General features: G+C 48.4%; 1 protein-coding gene across 1 annotated transcript in view; it reads left to right on the top strand.

Annotated features, from left to right (window-relative positions):
• The first annotated feature begins 12,868 nt into the window (after positions 1–12,868).
• Positions 12,869–23,295, top strand: part of LOC126530651 (uncharacterized) — a 41,693-nt gene continuing 31,266 nt past the window's right edge. Inside the window, exons 1-2 of the mRNA XM_050177911.3 lie at positions 12,869–13,076; positions 21,335–21,536. Of these exons, the coding sequence (XP_050033868.1) occupies positions 12,954–13,076; positions 21,335–21,536 (325 nt within the window). The 5' untranslated portion in view covers positions 12,869–12,953. The remainder of the gene's footprint in view (positions 13,077–21,334; positions 21,537–23,295) is intronic.

Below are 23,295 nucleotides of genomic sequence, written 5' to 3' on the forward strand. Positions count from 1 at the left end.
GCACAAACCTTGCAGCGGAATGTGTTGCAGTTTTGTACAATATGACTGAGCCTTTGGCAGTTGTATCATTGCGTCGCAGATTCCATGTACTCATTCATAGCATAGCTGCTGAATGCAAGTAACATACGTTTTGGCATGGGTTCTCCTTCGCGAATCCTTGGCAAATTCTAGAATCCCTGATCTTCGACGTGCTTTTGTAATGGTTTCTTCCTCGTCAGAGATGTATGAAACTTGCCTTCGAGCTGACAGGACGCCATGTTCCGAGAGGTATTCCTCTAGATCTTTGTCAGAGTGTTCCACAGGGACTCCTTGAATATGTTCATAAGTGGCCGAGTACGATGACGGGACGCGAGTTTGCGCGACCGTCCCACCTAACATAATGACAGTGAGCAGGTGATAAGCCGCGGTGAGTTACCACACTCTCCCCATGAGGCAGCCATCCTTAATGAAGTGATGACAGAGGACTATTTCTCGTGCGGTCGACACGATCCATGATGCTGGAATGCCAGGGTTTACTTTCCACAGCGTGCACACAGCTTGCGTTGGCTTGAATATGACCGTAATTCCTGCTGGTCGTTGTTTCTTGTACGCGACAGCCTCACCCGTGTCTTCGGCAACATCGTCTGTCGGTGGGCTTGTATTCACCTTGGCGTGTCGTGGTCTCTTTGTCAGCTTTTCTGCTCCACATTGTGGAGACGTGGAAGACGCTGCCTCCTCGTTTGCCCTGGATTGATGAGGGCAGCATGAAGTGCAGCAGACGGGCATGGCCTGCCTCGAAGCTGATCCCGTTTAGGACACCTGCTTGGGTGTTTGAAGGGAATTACTCGTGTGTTGGCGTTCCTGAGCTCATCGGCAGTCCACAGTTATTATTGTTAAGTGGAGAAGGAGGAGGAGTGAAACTTTATTGCAAATGTCCGGCGATGTGGGCGGGGTGGGGCCATAAGCACCCCAGCCTAGGTGACGGCCTCGAGTCCTTGGACTCGGGCGGCTTCCTCGGCGTGCCGGACGGCCCACAGTTGATCGGCGAGGTCGTGGCTGAGCAGGGCCGCCTCCCAACGCGCCCCTCGGTTCGAGACTGCCATTTCTATCCCGTTAGTCGGGGACTCCTGCTGCTGGCTACCGGTACATGCCCACAGCATGTGCTGCAGCGTCGCTCTGGCTCCGCACGCTTTACAGTCGTCGGACGGATAAATGTCAGGGTAGCAGAGGTGAAGGATCGCCGGGTTAGGATATGTGTGTGTCTGCAATTGCCTCCACGCAACCGCCTGTTTCTTGTTTAGTTTGGCGTGCGGTGGTGGGTATTTACATCTGTTCAATCTGTAGTGTTGCGTGATGTCTCTGAAAGTGGTCATGCGATCCCCCCACGTCCACTCCCGCATCCCTCTCGTGGTGGGCGAGACGTCGGGAATGCCGGCGGGCGCCGCGGCTCGGCATGTAAGTCCTCGAGCCGTGGCGCGGGCCGTCTCGTTTCCCGGGAGCGGAGGGTCCGTGTGGGCGGGGGTCCATACGAGGAAACGGTCGTTTTTGCGGCAAATATTGCCCTGTTGAATTTGGAGAATGCGGGCCGCTTCCCGGGAGATCCGGCCGCTAGCGTAGTTGCGTATCGCTGCCTGCGAGTCGCTTATTATCACCTCGGCATCCGTGGTGGCTACCGCGAGGGCTATCGCTGCTTCCTCGGCCGCCTCCGTCTCTTCCGTGCGTATCGTCGCGCTCGCGACGCAAGTTCCGCTGTGGTCCGTGATTGCGACGGCGAAACCACGTTGCCGCTCGTAACGGGCCGCATCTACGTAGACAGTTTCTTTGTTGCTGCCGTATTTCTTTTGCAAATCTCGCGCGCGCCTGTTGCGCCGGCCAACGTGATGCGTCGGGTGCATGTTCTTGGGCAACGGCGAAACGGCGATGCGCTCGCGAATCGGTATGGGTATCGCAACCTTCTCGCCCTGCTCTGTGTGGTAGCTGATGCCCAGCGTCTCGAGGATGTGTCGTCCGGTTCTGCTTTTTGACAAACGCTCGTACTGCGCGACGTTGTGCGCTTCTATTATCTCGTCTAGGGTATTGTGTAAACCCAGTTCGAGAAATTTATCCGTGCTGGTATTGATCGGCAATCCTATGGCACGTTTATACGCCTTGCGGATGAGGCGGTCTAGTTTAGTTCGTTCGGCCACCTGCCACTTGAGGTAGGAGGCGACGTACTTTATGTGACTGGTTACGAACGCCTGTACCAGGCGGATCGTATTGCTTTCTTTCATTCCACTATGTCTGTTCGTGATACGTTTCAGTAACCGGATCGTTTCATTGACCGCACGCTCTAGTCTGCGTACGGTTTCGCCGTTGTGGCCGTTGGCCGACAGGTGCAAGCCTAGTACCCTAATTTTGTGAACACGCGGGATGACGGTGCCATCAGATGTGACTACTCTAATTTCTCTGTCGGCGCGCTCGACTGCGGAATCGGCGTTCTTGGGTTTGCGGCCCCTGCGCGTGGGTCTGTAAAGCAGGAGCTCCGATTTGGCCGCGGAGCATTCGAGGCCCGTGTCACGCAGATATTCCTGAACCGCGTCGACAGCCGCCTGTAAGGTTTGCTCAACGTGGCCGTCATTTCCCTCAGCAACCCAGAGCGTGATGTCATCGGCGTACAAGCTGTGGTGGAGGCCTTCTATCTCTGCCAGTTTCTGGGGTAATCCGAGAAGCACGACGTTAAAGAGCATGGGCGAGATGACAGAGCCCTGCGGTGTGCCCGTGCAACCTATGTCTATGTCTTGCGATTCCAGTCCGCCGATCACTATGCGGGCATGGCGACCCGTAAGGAAGTCCCGTACGTAGTCGTACGTTCTCTCGCCCAGTCCTAATGCTCGTATGCTTTCAAGTATCGCGGCGTGTTTAACGTTGTCGAACGCCTTTTTGAGGTCAAGACCGAGTATTGCTTTTGTGGATCGCGTGGGATTGTCTACGATGTGGTGTTTGAGTTGAATCATGACGTCCTGCGTGGAAAGGCCACGACGGAACCCCAGCATCGTGTGCGGCAGCATGTCTCGGTCCTCAAGGTAGTTGGTAAGGCGAGTAAGAACCGCGTGTTCCATGACCTTGCCGACGCAGGACGTCAGGGATATGGGTCGAAGATTGTCGATCTGTACCCGTTTGCCCGGTTTGAGGATCATAATTATGCGCGCCGTTTTCCACGAGCTCGGTATCGTACCGGCATTCCAGCACACGTTAATGTAATCCGTCAGCTGTGCTATCGACTCGTCGTCCAAGTTGCGGAGCGTTTTATTGGTCACGCCGTCCGGGCCCGACGCCGATTTTCTGTTGAGCTTGTGCAGTACCGCCCTCACCTCTGCTACGCTAAAGTCTTCATCTAGCTGCGGGTTACTCTCCCCCGCGTACGCCGGATGCGCAACGGGGCTAGTTGCCTTGACATAACGGGTTCGCACGGCTTCTAGAAAGTCTGCGGACGTGCCTTCGTAGTCGTGTACTAGCTTGTTGATCTTATGGGCGTGCGCTGATTTGGTCTCCTCAGGATCCAAGAGATGCCGGAGGAGGTGCCATGTCTTGGCCATTCCTAGCTGATTCTCCATACAGTTGCACGTCTCCTCCCATTGCGTTTTGCATACCTGCAATGCGTGGTCCTCTATGTCTCTGTTTAGCCGTGCTGTGCGTCTGCGTAGCGTTCGATTGTGTCGTTGACGCTTCCACCTGTCTTGTAGGCTGCGCTTGGCTTCCCACATGTGTAGGAGTTTACTATATATCACCTCTAGGTGTGATTCCTGCGGTACTTCCCGCGTTGCCACCTCAACGTCTCTCCTGAGCGTCGCGGTCCAGCTCTCGATGTCGTCGATAGCCTCGCTGCCACGATTATGCTCTTTCCGGGCTTTGCGAAACGCGTCCCATTCTACCAGCCGATAGTGGTTGCCCTTGGTGTCGTCCCGATGACCGTGGTGATGGTCGTGCGGTCCCGCATCGACCTGGATCTCGATCACCGAATGATCGCTACCCAAGTCCTCCTGCGTGTTATGCCACCGCGCGCCAGCGACGTTCTTCGTAAACGTGAGGTCGGGCGAAGTGTCCGCACATACGCTGTTGCCCTTGCGTGTGGGTGCGGAAGGGTCCGTAATGAGCTCCAGCCCCTCATTCTGCGCGTCTTCCCACAGGCGCTTACCCTTCGGCGTTTCGTACTTGTACCCCCACGCCGCGTGAGGCGCGTTGAAATCACCCGCGATGATTAAGGGCCTGTCGCCGGCTGCCGCGCTCGCCTTTCGCAGTAACGTGTTAAAGCGGTGTTTGTCTTTAGGTCTACTGTACACGTTCAATACAAACAGACCGCGCCCTTTCGTCGGAATAAGCTCAATCAGTACGTGCGGTATTCTAACGTTCATGAGTTCGCGTTGCGCCACGGTGAGGTTGCGTCTCACTAGCGTTGCAGCGGCCGGCGGTGCTCCCGCGGTCACGTCCTCGTCGATCGCTTTGTAACCGGCCAGCTTGGCCGCGTCGTTGGTTTCTTGTAATAGTATTACGTCGGGCCGTTCTCGGTTGCGCAGGAATTGTTGAAGATGCCCCCGCTTCCTCCTGTACCCTCTGCAGTTCCACTGCCAGATTGTGAACGTGCTGTGTGTGTTACGCTGTCTTGGGCGTTGTGTTTGTGTGGTGTCGTGTAGAGCCATGGTGACTGTTCGCATTATTATTTGCCGTCCGGCTGATCCTGCACCTCTTCGTCTGGTATCGGCCTAAGGTACGGTTTCCCAGTCGTCCGTACCGGGCGACCCGCTGCTCCCGGGAGCCGCATTTCAATATTGTCTATGCGCGATTGGAGCGTCGCGACCATTTGAGTGAGTGTGCTATTGCACTGCTCAGCTGTTCGGTTTGCGCGGTTTGCTGAGCTATTGCGCGGTTCAGTTGCGTTGTTTGATGCGCTTGTTGCGTCATCATCGCGTCTACCTTGTCTTCGAGGCTGTCCACTCGCTCGCGGAGTTTCTGCTCGCGCGTTTGCAATTTGATCTCGGTCTGTTGCGGGTCTAGCGCCTTGCGTTTAGTAGGAGCGGGCTGTGCGTCCTGCGCCTCCATGACTTCCTCCACGCTCTCGACCGTTCGACCAGCCGCATCTGCGGCGACGGGTTTGGTCAGAGGAGGAGGAGAGGGAGTTGCTGGGGCCCCCTTTAACGTGGTAATTTCGGTCTTTAGCCTATCATTTTCCTGCTGGAGTGTTTTGATGACGGATTCTAACTGATCCAGTCGCTTCTGTAACAAGCTTTCTGTTCCGTTGTTGCTACTCTGAGCGCTACTGCTGCTGCTAGTGGCTCCGGGGTTTCTATTAATGGCAGTCTCGGTTCGCGATAGCGGCGCACGAGGTGCGCCTCCGGAGGCGACCGCCGCCCAGCTCACCTGTGGGGAAGACAGGTTTAATTATATTTACAGGGCATACACAAAGCATTCAGTGACACACAAGATGGAAGCCAGTCCGCGCGACATTAGTGAGAGTCGTCGTCTTCTGCACTGTCCTCTGCTTTGTATCTCGCACTGCTTGGTAAGATAACTTCCTGCTGCGAAGGCACCGTCCTGGTGGTCGCTAGATCGTCCGAGTGATATCGTTTAAGGCGGGTGACGTGAACGACATTGGTGGACGGTCCAGACATGGTGGAATCGAGAGATCGAGAGACGTGATTTCATATACGACGTGATTCACTTGGCGCAAGACATGGTGAGGGCCAGAGTAGGGCGAAATAAACATTTCGGAAAGGCTTGCTCCCCGTGACGGTGTCCAAAGAACAACCATATCACTATGCTTAAAGTGGGCATCGCAGTGGCGGGCATCATAGAAGCGACGATACCTTTACTGCGAAGTGCTGAGCCGCAGGCAGGCAATACGGCATGCCTCTACAGCTCTGTAGATGTAGTCACGGGCGTATTCTGACGACATTTCAAGAACGGCGGGAAGGAATGTGTCAAATGTCAGCGTAGGGTTTCTTATAAACAATAAAACGGAGAAAAACCTGCAGAGTCATGTTGGGAAGAATTATAATGAATTGTTACGAAGGGCAGGGCAATGTGCTAGAGGCGAGCGGGAAGGACGAAGGCGTGCCGAAGGGTAAAAGTTTGGTCGTACGGGCAGAGATACTCTAGCGGTGTGTTCTTCAATGTGTGTGGGCGGGTGGGGACTACGCTTGTTATTTCGAAAGCTCAGTCAAGGCTGCGAGTTCCAAGAACTGCGATAATGGCGGGAATTGTGTCCAAGGTGTCCACAGCTGAAGCAGATAAGCCTCTCATCAGAAGTGCGCCATTCTCCCGGATTTCGATAACGAGGACGAGCGTAGAAAATTCTTGCTAGATCGGGTACGCCGGGTGAGCGATAGGCGAGTCTGTTGACTGGACAAAGTGACTGGAGTCCGAGATCGGCGAATTCTCGCCGTACAATGGTCTGCATGGGGGATATGATTGCATAGGACTCGTCTGCAGCGCGAACATGGGACGGAACTGGAACGGCAGCTTCAATCTCCCGACGGACGATGCGCGCAATACTGTCGGCTGCAGCGGGCATGGGTGGGTGGCAGTGGTCTTTGGAGGTAGATGTTGCATCCTTGTTGGGAAGGCGAGAAAAGTGGTGGGCAATGCGACGAATTTTGGTTTCTTCTTATTCGTGGCATTCAGCAATGATTTCCTGCACTGTCAAAGATTTTTGAAAGATAAGGAGAACCAATGCGTCGTCTGCGATTCCTTAAAGGATATGGGCGACTTTCTCGGCTTCCGGCATCTTCTTGTCAACCTTGCGACAATGCACAAGCACGTCCTGGATATATGTCACACAAGACTCAGTGCAAGTCTCAATTCGGCACGCAAAGTCTTCCGCGCGACAAGCTGGTGGCCAACACGCTTGCGGAACAAATCAGAGAGGTTTTGTTTGCACAAGTCCCAGCTAGTGAGGAGTCCTGTTCGTGGGTCTCAAATCAAACACGTGCCGTTTGCACTAGGCAAAAGATCAGCTCAGCGACCATGACAATCTGGTCCCATTGATTGCTCGCGCTCACCCGTTCGTATAGTTGAAGCCATTCATAAATTGTTGGTATTACCCGTGCCAGAAAAGGTTCCTCGGTCGCGCGGTTTTGCCACGATGACGGTGGGCTCGGATGGCGACGTGCCCGAAGGGTTCTCACCTTGAGGTGGCATTGCCAATGCAGCGAAGGAGTACTCACTGCGCAAATGCGTCGTGAGTCTTGGGGAGCCCCCAACCTCCACGAAAACGTTGCGGGAAGAAGACAGGTATGAATGCGTTTACAGGGTGTTTTCAAACCATTCACTGGCACACAAGATTTTGTAGCGCCTATTAGACCACTAGGCTATTATTGCAGGCTAATAGTCCCCACACAAACTAACCTGGTGTAAACAACGTCGTGGCGTTTTTTTACAGAGCATTCCCTTTCTTTGCTAACCGCTTATAAAGAAGGGATCTTTGCTGTTCTACCCAATGACATGTTTGGCTGAAAAGCCCACGAGGCTGTTAATTCTGTGTTCAACCGCCGACATGACTTGTCGTTTTTAAACGTAGGAACGGAAGCGAAAAAGCTTTGTAACGTGCCGAGTCTAAAGCGGTTGGCCAGCTCAGTTGACAAAGACAAGAAGCCTAGCGTGGATTTGTTTTTTTACTGTAAAAACCCACAATGTTGACTGGCCACTAAAAGTCCTTATCTCTGAGAAGGGGGACGTGGCGGAAAGTGTTTTCCTTGTTTCTACCGGAGAAACTTAACCTGCTAGCAACTGACGATCCTTTTCTGGTGAAAGACTCTAGTGGCATCATAGTGTACATTTCGAGTAATGACAAGCGCCTCAACGGCTGCTATGTTGACACCAAAGACCTGTACTACTCTTTACCGCATGACACGCTGCTACAGTTGGTCGAGCACTGTATTGACCACTACAGCTCAGTTTCGTTCCAGAATGCTTCTGCTGTTTCGGTGAGAGGCTTTCTTGAGCTACTTGGGTTCTACATAACATCAACGTTCGCCTGATAGAATGAACACATTCATATTTTTAAAAATCGGTGTGTGCATTGGTTTATGTAGAGCACCAATCATAGGCGACATTTTTCTTCCTTACCACGACTGACTTCTTGCTAGCCGCCTTGATAACACAGCAGTTGTAAAGGCTTTACGGTTAACGAAAGAGTTTTTGTTAATTTTTGCTTCAGAAAGTCACGGTTTTGAGCTTGCTGTTTCAGATGCTCTTTGCCCATTCAACCAGTGTTTATCGCCACTTGCCCTGATGCATGAACAACCGGTGGATGCCTCGTTAAGGTGTTTAGATTTGCGATTTATCATTTCTAGAGATCACCTGTGCTGAATGTATGAGCCCAGAGGTAACAAGCCACTTTTATCTGTCGGCCCACTCCAAGGTGGTTAAACGGGGCATTGTTAATATTTGCTTCACAAATGGCCTAAAGAAGTCTTGCTGCCACTCTTTAAGGCGCAGTCTCCTTGCGCAGGCCTCCTGCCTGACGTGTGCTGGGTACCCCGAGCTTCTGTTAGTTTCAGTAACATAAAATGTATTAAAGAAAATCAAGCAGGCAGACAAAGCACCAGAAAACTGCGCTCCCAGAGACAACAAGCGATTCACGGCGCTCCCCCACTTCCACGATATATCACGTAGCTTGATGAATATAGGTAATAAAGTAAATGCCAAACTGGCTTTACCGCGCCCTACAAATTATCAATTCTTTGCAGGCGTTTGAATGCTCATGCCACACGAGGATGTATTTGCACCACTAAAAACAGGAGGCGTTTTGGAGCATGCGCTTGAGGTGTCGTTTACATGATTCCCTTGACTTGAGAAAATAAATACGTCGACCAAGCGGTTGGCTGCCTAAATGAGACATTGAAAGAGCATTTTTATGACGTTCATACAGCCGTTCAAGGTCATCTTGGCATTCACTGCAGAGACTGCCCTGGTGTTCCTGAATTTGAAAAACGCGCTGTAATCTTCAAACGTCGTGAACAAGTTAGCTATGAAATCATATAGACTGACAAGATACAGAGGCTGGGCGAACTTTGCATCAGCATGCCGTCCATCACTGTCACCAAAAACGAGATCAAGTATGTTGATCTTCAGGACCTGAATCAAGTTTATCATGCCATATCTGGATGTGACGTGATAGCGTATCGTGAGACGTGCAAAATCATGTAGTGTATTCTTTCTACTTTTTGCTCATGTCTAAACTATAGTTCAGGCGGTTTTCAAATGAAGCTTAGTTGAAGTCAGCACATATGTTGTGTCCTCTCTGCTGCCCTCGTCTTTTGCGCTGTGCAGGCATGTCGATGTTGCAATGATGCTTCGCCCCGCGAAGCGACTTTCTTCCCTTGTGCACCTGTGATTCTCTGGTCCCCTTCCAGCTCTGGGGAACTCTCAGAAAAGCTTCTTTGCCGGTATAAGGAATCCTACCGTTTGCCGCTCCAGGTGACACCCGTGACCCTCGAGATTGCCCCTGTCAGTTCAAGCTCATCGTCTCTCCTTCCATCTTGTGAGGTAGTACATGCATCACGGCTCAAGATCTACCTCTAATGCTCCGACGACTCCCTTTAGAGCCCCGGGATGGTGCTTATGCCGCCGGGGTAATCTTACGGAACAGTTATTTCGTTGAAAAGTGCTGGCCTGTCATCATTGAGCAGACGACGATGACGATGTTATATGTTATCACCTGGCATGGCCTGTTCGGTCGTAGGTTCGACGTGCACAGAAAATTACTTCTAGAAGGTCCCCTTCGCCAAATTTGATGGGTCATTACGCTTCCTGTGATAATGCCTCTTATAGCGTCGGCCCTAGGACACTGCAATAAGTACGTATGTGATGTCATATTTAATTTTGTAAGTGGAACAAGGAAACTGCCATGTTAGTTTTTATCGTTTTACTTTTCTCGATATAAAAGCAAATATATTAATTTCAAGCTTTAAAATAACATAGCCTGAAAATTTATTTTAGCGATTAGTATTCATCTATCATCATTTTTGAATTACAAAATTCTATTAAGTACTCTTCCCTTTTTACCAACTTCCGCCCGACTCACGGCCGATCCCCAGTAGAGGGTTGGCCATATCCGTACGCACCAAACCCAACAAAGCCAAACGTTCTGGGCAGGGCTACATGCATACGCGCTTGTAAATGTACCCGTATACAGTCATTCTTGTGCATATTTACACGTAACAATGTAGAGCAGAAACTGTTACTACTTCGCCGATTACCGCAGCAGTCTTTCTCTTGTTTTATTCTTTAACTCCACGTTTCCCTTCCCCCATCGCACGGTCGCCAACCGGGCTAAGTCCTGGTTAATCCACCTGCCTTTTATTTGTCGTTTCTTTTTCTTTTCCCTGCTCACCAACCCAGAACAGAGTGCACGGAAGTTTTCGCTTTATACAGGCAAATACACTAACTCAGGTGTTAATATTACATGTGCTGTTTCAATGGTGACGATCTTTAGTTTTTGTTACGTGGCAGGACTTGTGGAATACACACCTGTCTTACACAAGGCACAACCTGTGAAGTGCCGCTACATTACCCACTGCTTTAGGCAATGGCTACGAGGCTGCTTTGCTGAGCTCGCAGCTTGAGCCCCGGCCGCAGCGGCGGTATTTCTACGGGGGTGAAATGCAGAAACGATATTGCAAAGAAGCCGCCATATGCGTGACACGAATCCTGTTTAACGCGCAAAGAACACGTTAAAGAAGATGACGTGGTGTAACTTCACCCTGAGGTCCCTCTTACGGCGAGCACCTTGTATTGTGATACTGGGCCCGTATCGCAAAAACGTTCCTGCGCTACAATACTGATGCTGTACGTATTAGCAAAAGCCACCGATCAATGACAAAGAGCACTTAGGAACTAAAGGCTTTGTGAATTTGGTCTCTTGTTACGGCAAGTAAAACTCTGAATATTAATTATAATGAGTCTGTTCTCGAACCGCAATGTCTGAAAATGTCGACGTAGTGGGTTCGCAATAACACCCCACTAGGTTTATGAATCTTCGGCCGGTCGTTTTTGAACGCTCTAGATCCCTCTCGGAAACTTTCGGTCACTCTCCTCCATTGCCATAGCTAGGCCGTCTGGCACACGGCACCCATAGGTCTTGCGTCACTCCTCGCCCCCCCTCCTTGATGTTGTCCCGAAGGCGAGGATATTGAAAATTTACGGGGAGGAGGGGGGGGGGGGGGCATTTTCAGCACCAGCACAGCCGCCTTGGATACCACGCATGTCCCATCCCCCCTCCCTTCGCTTTCGTTCCCAGAGATCGCGAATGTAGCAAATATACAGGCTGTTTCATTTTTTGCACCAAATTACACAGGGTGCTGTACTGACAACTTGTGATAAAGCGCATTTGCACATCTGCGGTTCGACTGTAAGGCTTGGCAGCTCACAAGTAACTAAACTAATGGTTTTCAAGTAACTAAAATATTTTAATGAGATTTTAAGTAGCGATTTCGGAGGCAACATTGCATTTGCAATAATAAAGCCTGTCAGTCATATATTTCCCCAAAACAAATTCACAGAATTCGTCTTAGGTACTACGGCGCGCAGTATTTTGGCTGTGGGCAGCCCTGAACCCAAACGAAAATTAAATAGCGTGTCAGTGAAGATGATCTCCCCATACTATTAGCAAATGCTACGTGCTTCCCTGCTGCCCGGGCGACAGTGCTATGAAATTACGAATTGTCTTCATTCTGATCCCTAAAGCCCATCTTTATTTGGTGCTCTTAGTAAACGTCGCTATCCGAGCTGCGGTACCGCCACAAGGTTGGGTACGGAATAGAGCGCGCTTCGCTTCGATTCCTGGCGTCACCATACAAAAAAGAGAGAAGGCCGCGATGAAGCCCGGGCCAGCGAAAGCTTCCGCTACTGTTGGTCGGCACTCGCAATGGAGAGGATAGAGAGATCGACGTCACTGGTCCACTATTTTACATTTCTTTCGGTACTGCCATAGTTAGCCGCCAGCAGTGCCAAAGTACTCGTCCGTAAGCACCCAAGACGATTTTGTTTAGAGAAAAATAAATTGTTGAACTAACAATATCAATTAGGGTCCTGAATTTTTAATTGCGATGTTTACTCTGTAATTGGTATTTAAGCAGTTATGCAAGGCATCATATTTTACCATAGCGTGGACTGAACGGAAGAGGGACCCAACAGCCACATCGCCAGACTGTGTGTTTATCGACGCATCAGTACGGGTGCACCACACGCGAAATGATCCGCTAAGGCGAGTAGTTTAGCGACCACTTGCCGAATTAAATATTTTAGCTGCGCATCCATGCAATTATTACGTAGGATTTTGATAAAGCTGCAGCCGACCATTCTTCGGCATTACACATCTGGTATATCGGGTACGTGAACTCGGGCTGCTCGTTACCGGAGCATTCTTTGCATTTACGCCCAGTCTAACGGGCAGAAAGAGGGGGCTCTTCAGACATATATGACACCGCCCCCCGTCCCAAATGGCACCTGGCACCCAGGGCCCACGGACGTTTACTGCAGTCATGTGGTGTCACCTCTGCCAGTTCCTCCTCCGAGAGCGAGCCACGCGTTCAGATTTCGAGTTTTGTCCTTTCCCTCTAAATTCGAGGAACGTCGGAGAAGCGCGACTCTGCTTCGGAGACATTGTCAGATAACGGCTTAGCAAACAAGAGGTGGATGCAGTCTCAAATTGCATTGTAAACATCGAAGCACCGTACGAATCGCGTCGAAATGATTGGTGATATCTGAACACTAGCTTATCTACTTTATCGCTGCTCCGACTATTCGGCATACTTGATCGACAAGAGCTCTTCCACTATTAGTGTCGACACACGCACTAGGCGTTTTTCTGTTCTCTCTCTTATCTAAAACACACTCTCCGATTTTCCCTTCCGTTCAACGCGGCAGTCTGAAAGCAGACGTTGAAAACCAGCAGTCTGGAATCGAACGTCGCCGCGGGGACACCGTAGAGCAAGAAGATGAAGCCTCGGGTGGAAAACGGTGTGGTGTACTCGCCTTTTCCGAGTGTAGAGGTGCCCCGGTGCTCGGTGTACACGGTCGTCAAAGACGCGCTTACGGAGTGCCCGGAGCGAGTGGCTGTGGTAAGTGTATTGTACGTCTTTAAGCAGTCACAAAGCACGCCGTTTATATTGACCAGCTCTTTAACTCCACACTGCCCAACACATAATTTTCTATACGCTGGCGTCAATGCCTAAAAACTCTTATTTAAGGCCTGAACACATTGTAGAGCCTACACTAACGTTTTCGATATGGTGGAGGAGGTTTTTAGTTCTTGATAGTTCAGCAATCTAGTCAATTATTACGCAAGTGTTATACAGATCATCTTTGCTCAAATATCCTTACGCTAATTGCTATGTGCCAATATACTCTTCGGGGCCAAAAGTAATTGTTCAAATGCTGTTTTCATTTGCTCTGGTATGGAATTGTGCTCGTGCTTTGGGAGGCTAACCAAGCCTTTTGAAGCCGCAATACGATTGTTTGACATTGCGCGCGATGAAAGAGTGAGACAGCAAACTTGATCCTTAAGCCAGGCACTTGTGGGATGGATTTCGCTTTGCCAGGTTCTTAGCGTTGTCCGACGTGCAGTCCATTCCATAACACATTTTCCAGATGCCTATGCTGTCCCAGGTAACGCGCAACAAGTTTTTCTCTTCTTTTTTAAAGTTACACTCAATTGCGCAAGCACTCGCATGTAGGATCCTGTCTCGTTTTGTTTTCTTGTCTTTTGTTTGAAAACATTATATGCGATTAAGAAGGTTTTAAATAAAAAAGATGCATGCTGCCACTGTAGGCTGCCATGGCAACGTTTATTAGAGGCAGTTCAGAAGCCCCAAAGAATCACGCGTCCTGGCCGATGACTGGACTGCGTTCCTAAAGCTTGAGGCTATCTCAATCTTATCTGATCTCCTGAGGGCTATATAGCTTGCGTTCAATAATAGAGGAGGGAGTATAAATTGTACTAACAATGCATCAACACGTACGTAAGCTTCAGTTGATAACGCTGAGCTATCTTCATCATAACGCCTTTCTCTCGCTTTGAAAGAAGCCCCCAGAAATTTTGAATATGGACCAGTCGCGTCTTTCAAACATATTTGCAACGGAGTAATTCCGCTGACGTAATAGCCCGCGTGTATATCAGATAGAGCGTTCATTCCGCTGTTTCTGTTGCTATGACTGCGCAAGTCGATTGCAGTAGGGTGCCAAACTAGGCGAGTTAGCTGATCTGCAAAGGTCGCGCTAGAAGACAGCAGCCCAAGACAGAGAAATACACAAGACAGGCACAGCGCCTGTCCTCTGTATTTCTCAGTCTTGCGCTGCTGCCTTTTTGGGCTGCTTTTACCAGAAGTCGACGCACGGTTTGTGATGACGCGTCTTTCAGAGATTACCTATCGCTATCACAAACCGCTCCGCGCTCACTCTAGACGCCGAGCTCACCGTTAGCAGAAATATATCAGTCGCACCAAGATAAACGCCAGCGAATTTTATGCACTCATAGTCGTTGGCAGGGTGACCGTTCAGTTCGCTCGCAGTGGGTCCAAGGTCATGCTTTTTCTTCTAGTTTCGTATACTTGTGACACAAGTGGAAAAACATATGCACGTCAAGATAACTAACAGAAAACAAGTAAAACTCCGCTTTTCAATTGCGCTCAACGTCGTTGTGACATATTGGCCGTATGTTTACTCAATAAACTACATAGGCGGTTAATCACTGGAAATTAGTTAAAGAGAACAAAAAGAAAACGCCGATGTTGCCAAGCATCGATGGTATTGCGTTCATAAGCACAAGGTCGCGGTATCAAATACCAGCCACGGCCAGGGTTGCCAGATCGCTCCAACCACAGGTAGCCAAATTGGCCTCCGCAGTAGCCCAAATGTAGCCAAAAGCGAAACTATTGAGTAGCCCAAAAGTAGCCAAGAAGCTCTATCTTTTTCTGAAGTCGTTTTTTAAACATACTGAATTAATTATCAGCAAGAATACCCACATAGTAGTTTTACCACGCTTGACCACGCATGACCTCCGCGCGCATCGTCACCGAGGCCACGCGGCATGGAAAACATATGCTGCACAAGCGCAAGAAGTGCAGAAACGCTGACATACAGGCAACTTCATGATAAGGCAAATGCGGTCTTCAGTGCAAATGCACTGCTTTATTTTTTCCAGAGCAGCAAAAATCACTAAAAGAACAACACACAAATAGCACCGCGCACTAAACACGCTAAGCACTGGCATACATTCAGGCGTTCAGTATTATTACTTACAGCTCATGATATTTTCACATAACAGCACACAATGCACTAATCAAAAAACTACAAAAATTCGCAAGACAAAGTCTAACACAATAAATGGCAGTTGGTACAAAATCTAGTACGATATTTAGACATAGAAAGTATTCTATGCTTAAGCATCACGAGTTTATGGCGAAGTGGAACTGCTTGGTCCATAAAAAATTTCAGAGCTGAAACGCGACAAAAATTCTTGGCCCGGTTTAATATCCTTGCAGCAGCTTCCGTTCCTAGCCAGGCCACACTTCACGTGGAGGAACGCTACCAATGTCTCGTTCGACATTCTATTTCGAAGGTCGGTTTTAATGAACGAGACCTGGCTGAACACGCGTTCAACGGCGGCATTTGATACGGGTAGTGATAGCAAAGACAGGAGGAGGGTTGAGAGTTGTGTAGGGAAAGGATGACTGTGGTGGCTGCGGGGCAACGGAAGAAGATATGTTTTACATTGGCGTTGGAGCAGGGGCAAGTTTGGCAAGAATGGTCCGAGCGAACTGCCACGTAGGCGCCATGCGGTAGGCAGAAAATTTGGCAAAGTTCAGTTGGGTTCAGCTCGGTGTTCTCACTCCGTTCTGCCGCCGAGGTCCCCCGCGGCGCACCATCAGAGGGATATAAAAGCATCTCATGCTTAAAACGCAGGACACCGAAAGCTCACATGTCGAGACCGCAACAGTCTATGTTCGCTGGTGCGCGCGCGCGGGTAGCGTTAGTTCGCGGATAGAGACATGTTTCCTGAGGCCAGCTTTCTTAATTAAAATTATCAAAAGGACGCGATCCTTCCCTTTGACATGCATATGTGTTCTCTCACATAGAACTTGCTAATTTTTATTTTGTAGCAGACGCACTCAATTTCTTTAGCCTGCTGTCGTCTGCATTTTGATTGCAACATACTTTTAATTTCTGCATAACTATTTTTGCTTTTTTCTTACAGAGAAAAAGGTGTAGCCCAAAAATAGCCGCATAGCCAAAAGGAAAATTCTGACGCCAACTCAGACAAAAAGTCGCCTATTTGGCTATTAATAGCCCAATTTGGCAACCCTGGCCACGGCGTGCGCATTTCGACGGGAACGAAATGCAGTAACGCCCGTCTACCATTAACTGGCTAATTAATTGGTTCATATTTGATTGATGGTTAGTTGGTTGATGGTTAAGGATGTTTAATTAATGGTTAATTCGTTAGTGAACCCCTCGTGGCAGGAATTAATTCTGCCCCCACCACTACGGCGTGCCTTTTCATCGGATCGTTGCTTTGGCCCATAAAAATGCAAAAGTAATGTCCAAATGCTCCGCGTTGGAAGAAGAATTCATAATCTTTAGTCAGCCACTGCAGTATGCGCAGGAATATGTTTATCTTGGTCAATTACTGACAATTGACCCTAGTCACGAGAAGGGCGTTTACAATAAAATATGAATGGGTTGGAGTGCATAAGGCAGGCTAATGCCTGCCTAATGCACTCCAACCTGACAATCCAACCTGGCAAATCCTTGCTGGGAGCTTACCACTCTCGTTCAAAACAAATGTGCAAAATCATTGCTTTCTACAGGTGCTAAATTGTGGGGCAGAAACTTGTAGCTTTACAGAGAAGCTCGAGAACATGCAACGAGGAATGGAACAAAAAATGTTACTCGTAACGTTAAGAGAAAGTTAGAGAGCCGGGTGGTTCAGAAAGCAGACGGGAATGGCCGATGTTCTAGTTGACATCCGGCGTGAAAGATGGAACTGGGCAGACCACGTAGGGCAGACAATTGGTGGACCGTTAGAATTACAAACTGGGCGCCGAGGGTAGGGAAGTGCAGTCGAGTGCGGCAGAAAATTAAACGAGGGGATAAAATTAGGAAATTTGCATGCACAATCCAGAATCAGCTAGCGCAAGAGAGGCGTAATTCAAGATCGGTGTGAGACGCCTTCGTTCTGCAATGGACATAATGGTAGGCTGATGAGGATTATTACACCTTCCCGCTGTAAACCCTTGCAACATATCGGTGTACTCTCTATCTCAATCTACCACTATGTTATGACCAACTAAATAAAACTGTAATTTATACCGCGCTCTTTGTGTAGGTAAAGCGTGGCTAGGTAGGTTCTTCAATAAAAAAAATGTACAATAATGTAATCTAACCTCCGTGTCTCAGTTCTCGACAGCCGGGTGCTCTGCCCATAAGGCTGCTTTTTATTTATTTATTTAATTTTTTCTCGCTTTTCTACGGGAGACATTCTTCCCGCCGCAAGAATTTCAAAATTAAGTCAGGCAGTTAAGTGACCTCAATGTGATATGCCTCTCTCGTGCTGGTTTTTTTTTTTTTTTTGTGTACCACACGGTTCAAGAAACTTTGCAATAAGTTCACAGAAGCATGAACGAATCGGCCAATATCAACATTTGCGGGAATAGTAGCTATGCGCTTCCTACAAATGCTGCGCATAGCAATCAGAATTGCAGGATCAGTTGACAATATACTGACGCAGACATTTCTTCAGCTCCAACACCAACCAGATCTTTTATACCACTGCAGTACGCGTCACATCGCAATTCCACCTCTCAAAGAGCGCGTGTGCGCGGGTGAGCTTCCATTTGCGCACATACGGAAGAAACAAACGCGCTAACAGTCACCTTCACCGCTGTCTTCGCGTGTGGCACGTTGCACAGCAATAAATCGTTATTGAAATCGAGGCCTGTCTTTTCTTGCACCCGCCTTCTTGATATACCGACTTTCCCTACTTTTCTCGTAGTACCTAGCGCCACGTAGACGCTGTGTGACGTTGTGCCATTCTCCAGGTACACTCAGGTCGCAAGAGTGCAGGTATAACGTTTTCTTGTGAGAATGAACAGAATAAGTAAGGCCGCTGCCTTCGTATCACTGTCATCATAGTACTGCTGCTGTGGTTTCCAACATGGTCCCGCCACATACACATGTGTGCAACCGGTGACATTACGCAGACATACTGGTCTATCTCGTAAGGTTTCGAAGACACTGATATGATGCTGAATAGCCAGCTACCTGCGTAATGCTGCGCATAACCTTGATTATATGGAGCCTCGATAATCTTTATAAATATTTCTTTTCGCACTTTCTTTCTATACTGCTTGGCCTTGTTTAAAGGAACGTATCATTCATAAACGCTTCCGCACACCCAAGCCAACGTGCATAAAAAAGTCTTCACATCTGCCAGTCGCAGCATGTCAGTATAGCAGCCGCCGACTTGTATGAAGCGGTCACGGTGAAAGACCAATCATGCGGATATGGTTTACTTCATCATAACCTTTGTGCGGGCAGTGAGCAGCCGCGCAACTAATCTGCACACGGCCGTAATTGCACGAGACTGTAATGCAACCAGTTACGCCTAAAAACCGTTACGGTAGGATGAAAGAAACAACTGCTGCCGCCACACATCCTAGCTGTCTCGCTTAAGGCGCACATCTGTGATATCCCGTAGCAGAATGGGAACCATCCTCATTCGCGTATTTAGGTCCTCTCCTTCTGATAACTGCTCACCGAGCCCGATGCTCCTTAAGCTGGATTCGCACGAGAAAACGCTTTACCGATTAACCCAGCGCATGAGCATAGCTTAAGCTCAGAAGCGCTAATTACGCCGCACAGAAATATGCCCTGGACAAGATGCTTACGTTACGATTTCTTGCATCTCAGCCGTCTACTGAGTGAATTCGCGCTCCGTTCCAGCTAATGAATCCAGCTTTATATTCTGTAATCTAACAGCACTTGTCGTATTCACTAGTTACGGTTTATCCTGTAAATTATGGCCGACGACCAATACGCGTGGAAGCAAAACTTGCAAGTGGAGTGCGCGGTTAAAACTTTACATAGGTCAACCTGCGATGTGTTGCCGCAGAAGCTCTTAAACGATAAAATTGATTGGAAAGACGGAGTTACAGCATCCATGCCCGACGAACTCTTTGACATTGAACAGACATTCTACCGAAGGAAATGAATTACTCCTATTCTGTGCTTGTTCGCCAGTGCCCCCCTCTGGTACCGTGCATTTTGGCTTCCCATCCACGAAAGTTCATCACGGTGTTAGAACGATGAATACGTTTACTCTGAAATAGCGATGATATCGACTCGGGTACTTATTTTATAATTTCCTCGGGGACTGCATTTCACCCACATCACACGCTTTAAAGTTATCGCTCAGGGTAAGGCGCACCTGCATGACTAGAACTTTCTGGATTGTTATGATGGTTTCTTCCGTTTTCGGTTGTCACCGAAGCTTCTGTAATCAGGTTGTATGCGCGACACGAATTGTGTATAGATTCTGGAAGACACGAGGACGCGGGTACCAGCGATTAGTCTGGAAACTTCCATGAATCATATGTAAATGCCGACCCGCTTGACTGGCAGATCAGATTTCGACGATCGCCGACTGTGTTCGCCGTTATCTGTGGGCTCCAAATGTCATTTGCCTTTCAGAGCACAAGATTGCCCAATAAAATGTTAGCTTCGTCATTCCCAGCTTGTTACTGACGATCTCTACAACGTGACATTACCCTTGAGGTAGCAGGTCAATATATTGCAAGGTTAGATATTTCAACCGTTCAGTAGGCGAGCTAAAATAAACCGCAATGTGCAGTTACTATTTATGGTACCAGGAAAAAAATGTTTCTGTTATCGTCTGTGCTGCCTACAAATATCTTTAAAGCGAGGGCCGGCGGACAGAAGGCTTCCCGTTATGCAGACACTCCAGGGACGCGACCCTCATCGCTATAAACTGATTAAAATCATTTGAGCCTGGGCTGCTGAAGCTCAATACATTTCATAAAGAAAATGAAAACCTCCTGTGTAAACAACGGCGAACGTCTTCAATAATGATGCAGTGGACCCAGATCAACCTTAGAAACGATGTGCACCAAAACGCTAGGGGCCAAATTCTGAAACATTTCTTACCTTAGTGAGGAAGCCTTCATTGCGGTTTGGCCGCCTTACGTCAATTCTGACAGTTTCCCTTTTGAGGCGCCCTTAATGGAGGGTTGCTTGGTGGTCCTTTGCGGTAAAATTTTAAGGCATCCCAGAAGCTACGGTATTAGGCGTAATATAGGTGGGCCCGGTACATAGGGTGAACCCTGAACTTGACTTTGCCAGAGGACGACACACAATTTTCTAAAGACTGCCCTAGACGAACAAGGGCGTTTTCAGCTGTGGTTTTTACGGGGAAAATGTCAATCTGCATTCAGGTTTATACGGTAACTTCATGCTTCGTTTCCTCACTGGTGTCACCGATCAAGAGTTTCTCGGCCACAAATTCCGACTTGATCCTTGTGCGCGCACGCGCAATTACTTTCCACTGGCCGGTAATGGACGTTGTCCAAACAGACGCCCAACTGGTGGCACGCATTGGATAAACATCTGCACATCTGGAGGGCTATGCTTTTCCTTGTTGCATATGGTGGAACCGATTGCAGGAGCCCCAAGCACGTCATAAACTTTGGGCTTTGGTTCCAGCGCAAACTGTCTCAAGCGGCCAGTCGCATGGTAATTTTGCGTGTAATCGCGGGCTTCTTTCCCGCTCCGAAAAGCACGGTTATCTAGCCCATATTGAGTAACACAAAGCTGTATTGTGAGTTTTTCATGTTCCGATACAATTTTCTCACTGACACTCTTAACCTCATTACAATATTCGAGAAGCTGGTAAATAATTGAGGCTAATAATGTAATTAGGCAGAATGCAAAAAATAATCTATCTCAAAGCAACGCCAAACAACATTACCTTCGTTCGGTTCACCTGCGTGGCCTTTGCACATTTTAATGTTTAGCTTATGCTGCGAGAAACAACTGTATGAACACCGCTTTCTGCAGTTTCATCACTTCCCGATTCAACAGTAAAATGTTTTGGAACACTTACGAAGCAGATAACGAAACGAAATTAGGTTCATCACAGAATGACATAGAAGAGCAAAAACTGAAAAGAAATAATAATATCAGGGGGGGGGGGGGAGGGGGGCAGGTGTGGCTTATAAGACGTTATAATGTTTTTCTGCAGCACTTCCTGTCCTTCTGCAGATAGATCTGAACTTAAAGAAATTTTTTTTGTTTGCATACGCAGGTCGACGAGGATGGCAGGCTTACAAGCGGCCAGCTCTTTGTCCGGATGAAGCGCTACGCTGCCGGCTTCCAGAAGCACGGCGTATCGGCGGGAGATAAAATTTGCATCCACTTGCGGAACAGCGTGGAAGGCTTTGCCGCCATGTATGGCTGCGTCTTCGCGGGGGCCACACTCGTTCTTGCCAAGCCTTCTCTTACTGAAAGTATGGGTCTGGAAAAAAACTATAGAAAAGACGCTTGGTTAAACGCTACAGAGTGGTTTCCGTACGAGCATACAACACGCACGCATTGCATGCGTAGGTAGTTTGAAGGACACAAGCGAGAAACGCAAAAACCTGGCGTACGCTTTGCGTTCGTGTGTCATTGCAGAAGTCATGTTTCACTGTGAATTCTCTTTAGAACTACGATTTGGATTATCACCTGCGGAAATATTCATTTTTTTCAGAATGAAAGAAAAGTACTATTCGCCGGCAGTGATGACAGGTAACCAAAGGAAACAAACATGCAGATCCTACGTAGTGTCTGCATCTATATGACCTGACGCTTGTGCGACTAAGCGATATGGCAGGAGGAATGGATGACTCTAGCACGGGCTCAGCTTCTGTAGCTGTTAGCTGTGTGCGTCAAGAGGACTAAGGCGATGAGTGAGGCTTGTCGAGGGAAATACGTTTATGATAAGCGGTTTAACTGATTATTGGCAACAAATCGAAATGAATTTAGGGCTTCATACTCCATCTGTCATGGTGGCACATGCATTCAGCGATATTTGTCAAGAATAAACACGCATCTGCTGGCACAGACTCAGTTGCAGAAGCACGGTGCGGCAGTTGTCTGTTTGGGCACATTTCAAATTACACATGCCGATTTATCGATGTTGTCGTTGACTAGATCAGACCAACCAGCAGCAATTTGACTCGTCGGTCAAATACTCAATGACCCTAATTGCACTTTCGGTAATGCAGCCGCCAGGACATACATGGCGACCAAAGCTGTTTATATGTAATCCGTAAATACATACGCCAAAGATACGGCTACGATCGATTGTTAAATTATGGGGTTTTACGTGCCAAAACCACTTTCTGATTATGAGGCACGCCGTAGTGGAGGACTTGGGAAATTTCGACCACCTGGGGTTCTTTAACGTGCACCTAAATCTAAGTACACGGGTGTTTTCGCATTTCGCCCGATCGAAATGCGGCCGGCGTGGCCAGGATTCGCTCCCGCGACCTCGCGCTCAGCAGCCTAACACTATAGCCACTGAGCAACCACGGCGGGTTACGATCGATTGTCAAACTCCAGGCAAAAGGGAATAATTCTTCGTTTGAAGTATTTTCGTTTCTACTCCAACTTAGAGAGAGAGTAAAGGCAAGGAGGTTAACCAGATTCTAGTTTTCGTTTCGCTACCCTGCACTGGGGTTGGACAAATGATAATTTGAAAGAGAGATAAGAAACAACAGGGACAGGTAACAAGAAAGGCGTTCGAATTGCGGGAGTTCACACAGGCTTATTTTGTAATTACAATAGTAATTTTCAGGCTTCAGGGTAAGCTAGTTTACGCATTATATTTGAAAGATAAATTTATGTTAGGTGAATAGGCACAAGACGTATAACAATTTCTTGCTTCCTATGTACATCGTTTCTGTTCCTCTGTGTCTACCAAACACGCGCTTCCCAAACTGTATCTGTACCGTAGAAGAGACAGCGAGCGAAGAACGTAAAAGTTATACTCCGACCTGCGGCCCTCATCTTCACTTTTATTGTGCTTTGACCGACACATCTAGAAGGAACATGGCACAGTACAGGAATGAACAAAATTGGGATAGGTGCTGTTATATGCGAAAAGAGATGACCGCAGCGCTAAGCATTCAAACTATGCATACACAAAAAATGTTTTGTACGGCAAAGCCAGCCAAGAGGTGCTAACGCCACCATTTGTACTCGGATAACTTCCTAGTCGTCCAT

This window comes from Dermacentor andersoni, chromosome 4 (assembly GCF_023375885.2).
Source record: "Dermacentor andersoni chromosome 4, qqDerAnde1_hic_scaffold, whole genome shotgun sequence".
Taxonomy (NCBI): domain Eukaryota; kingdom Metazoa; phylum Arthropoda; class Arachnida; order Ixodida; family Ixodidae; genus Dermacentor; species Dermacentor andersoni.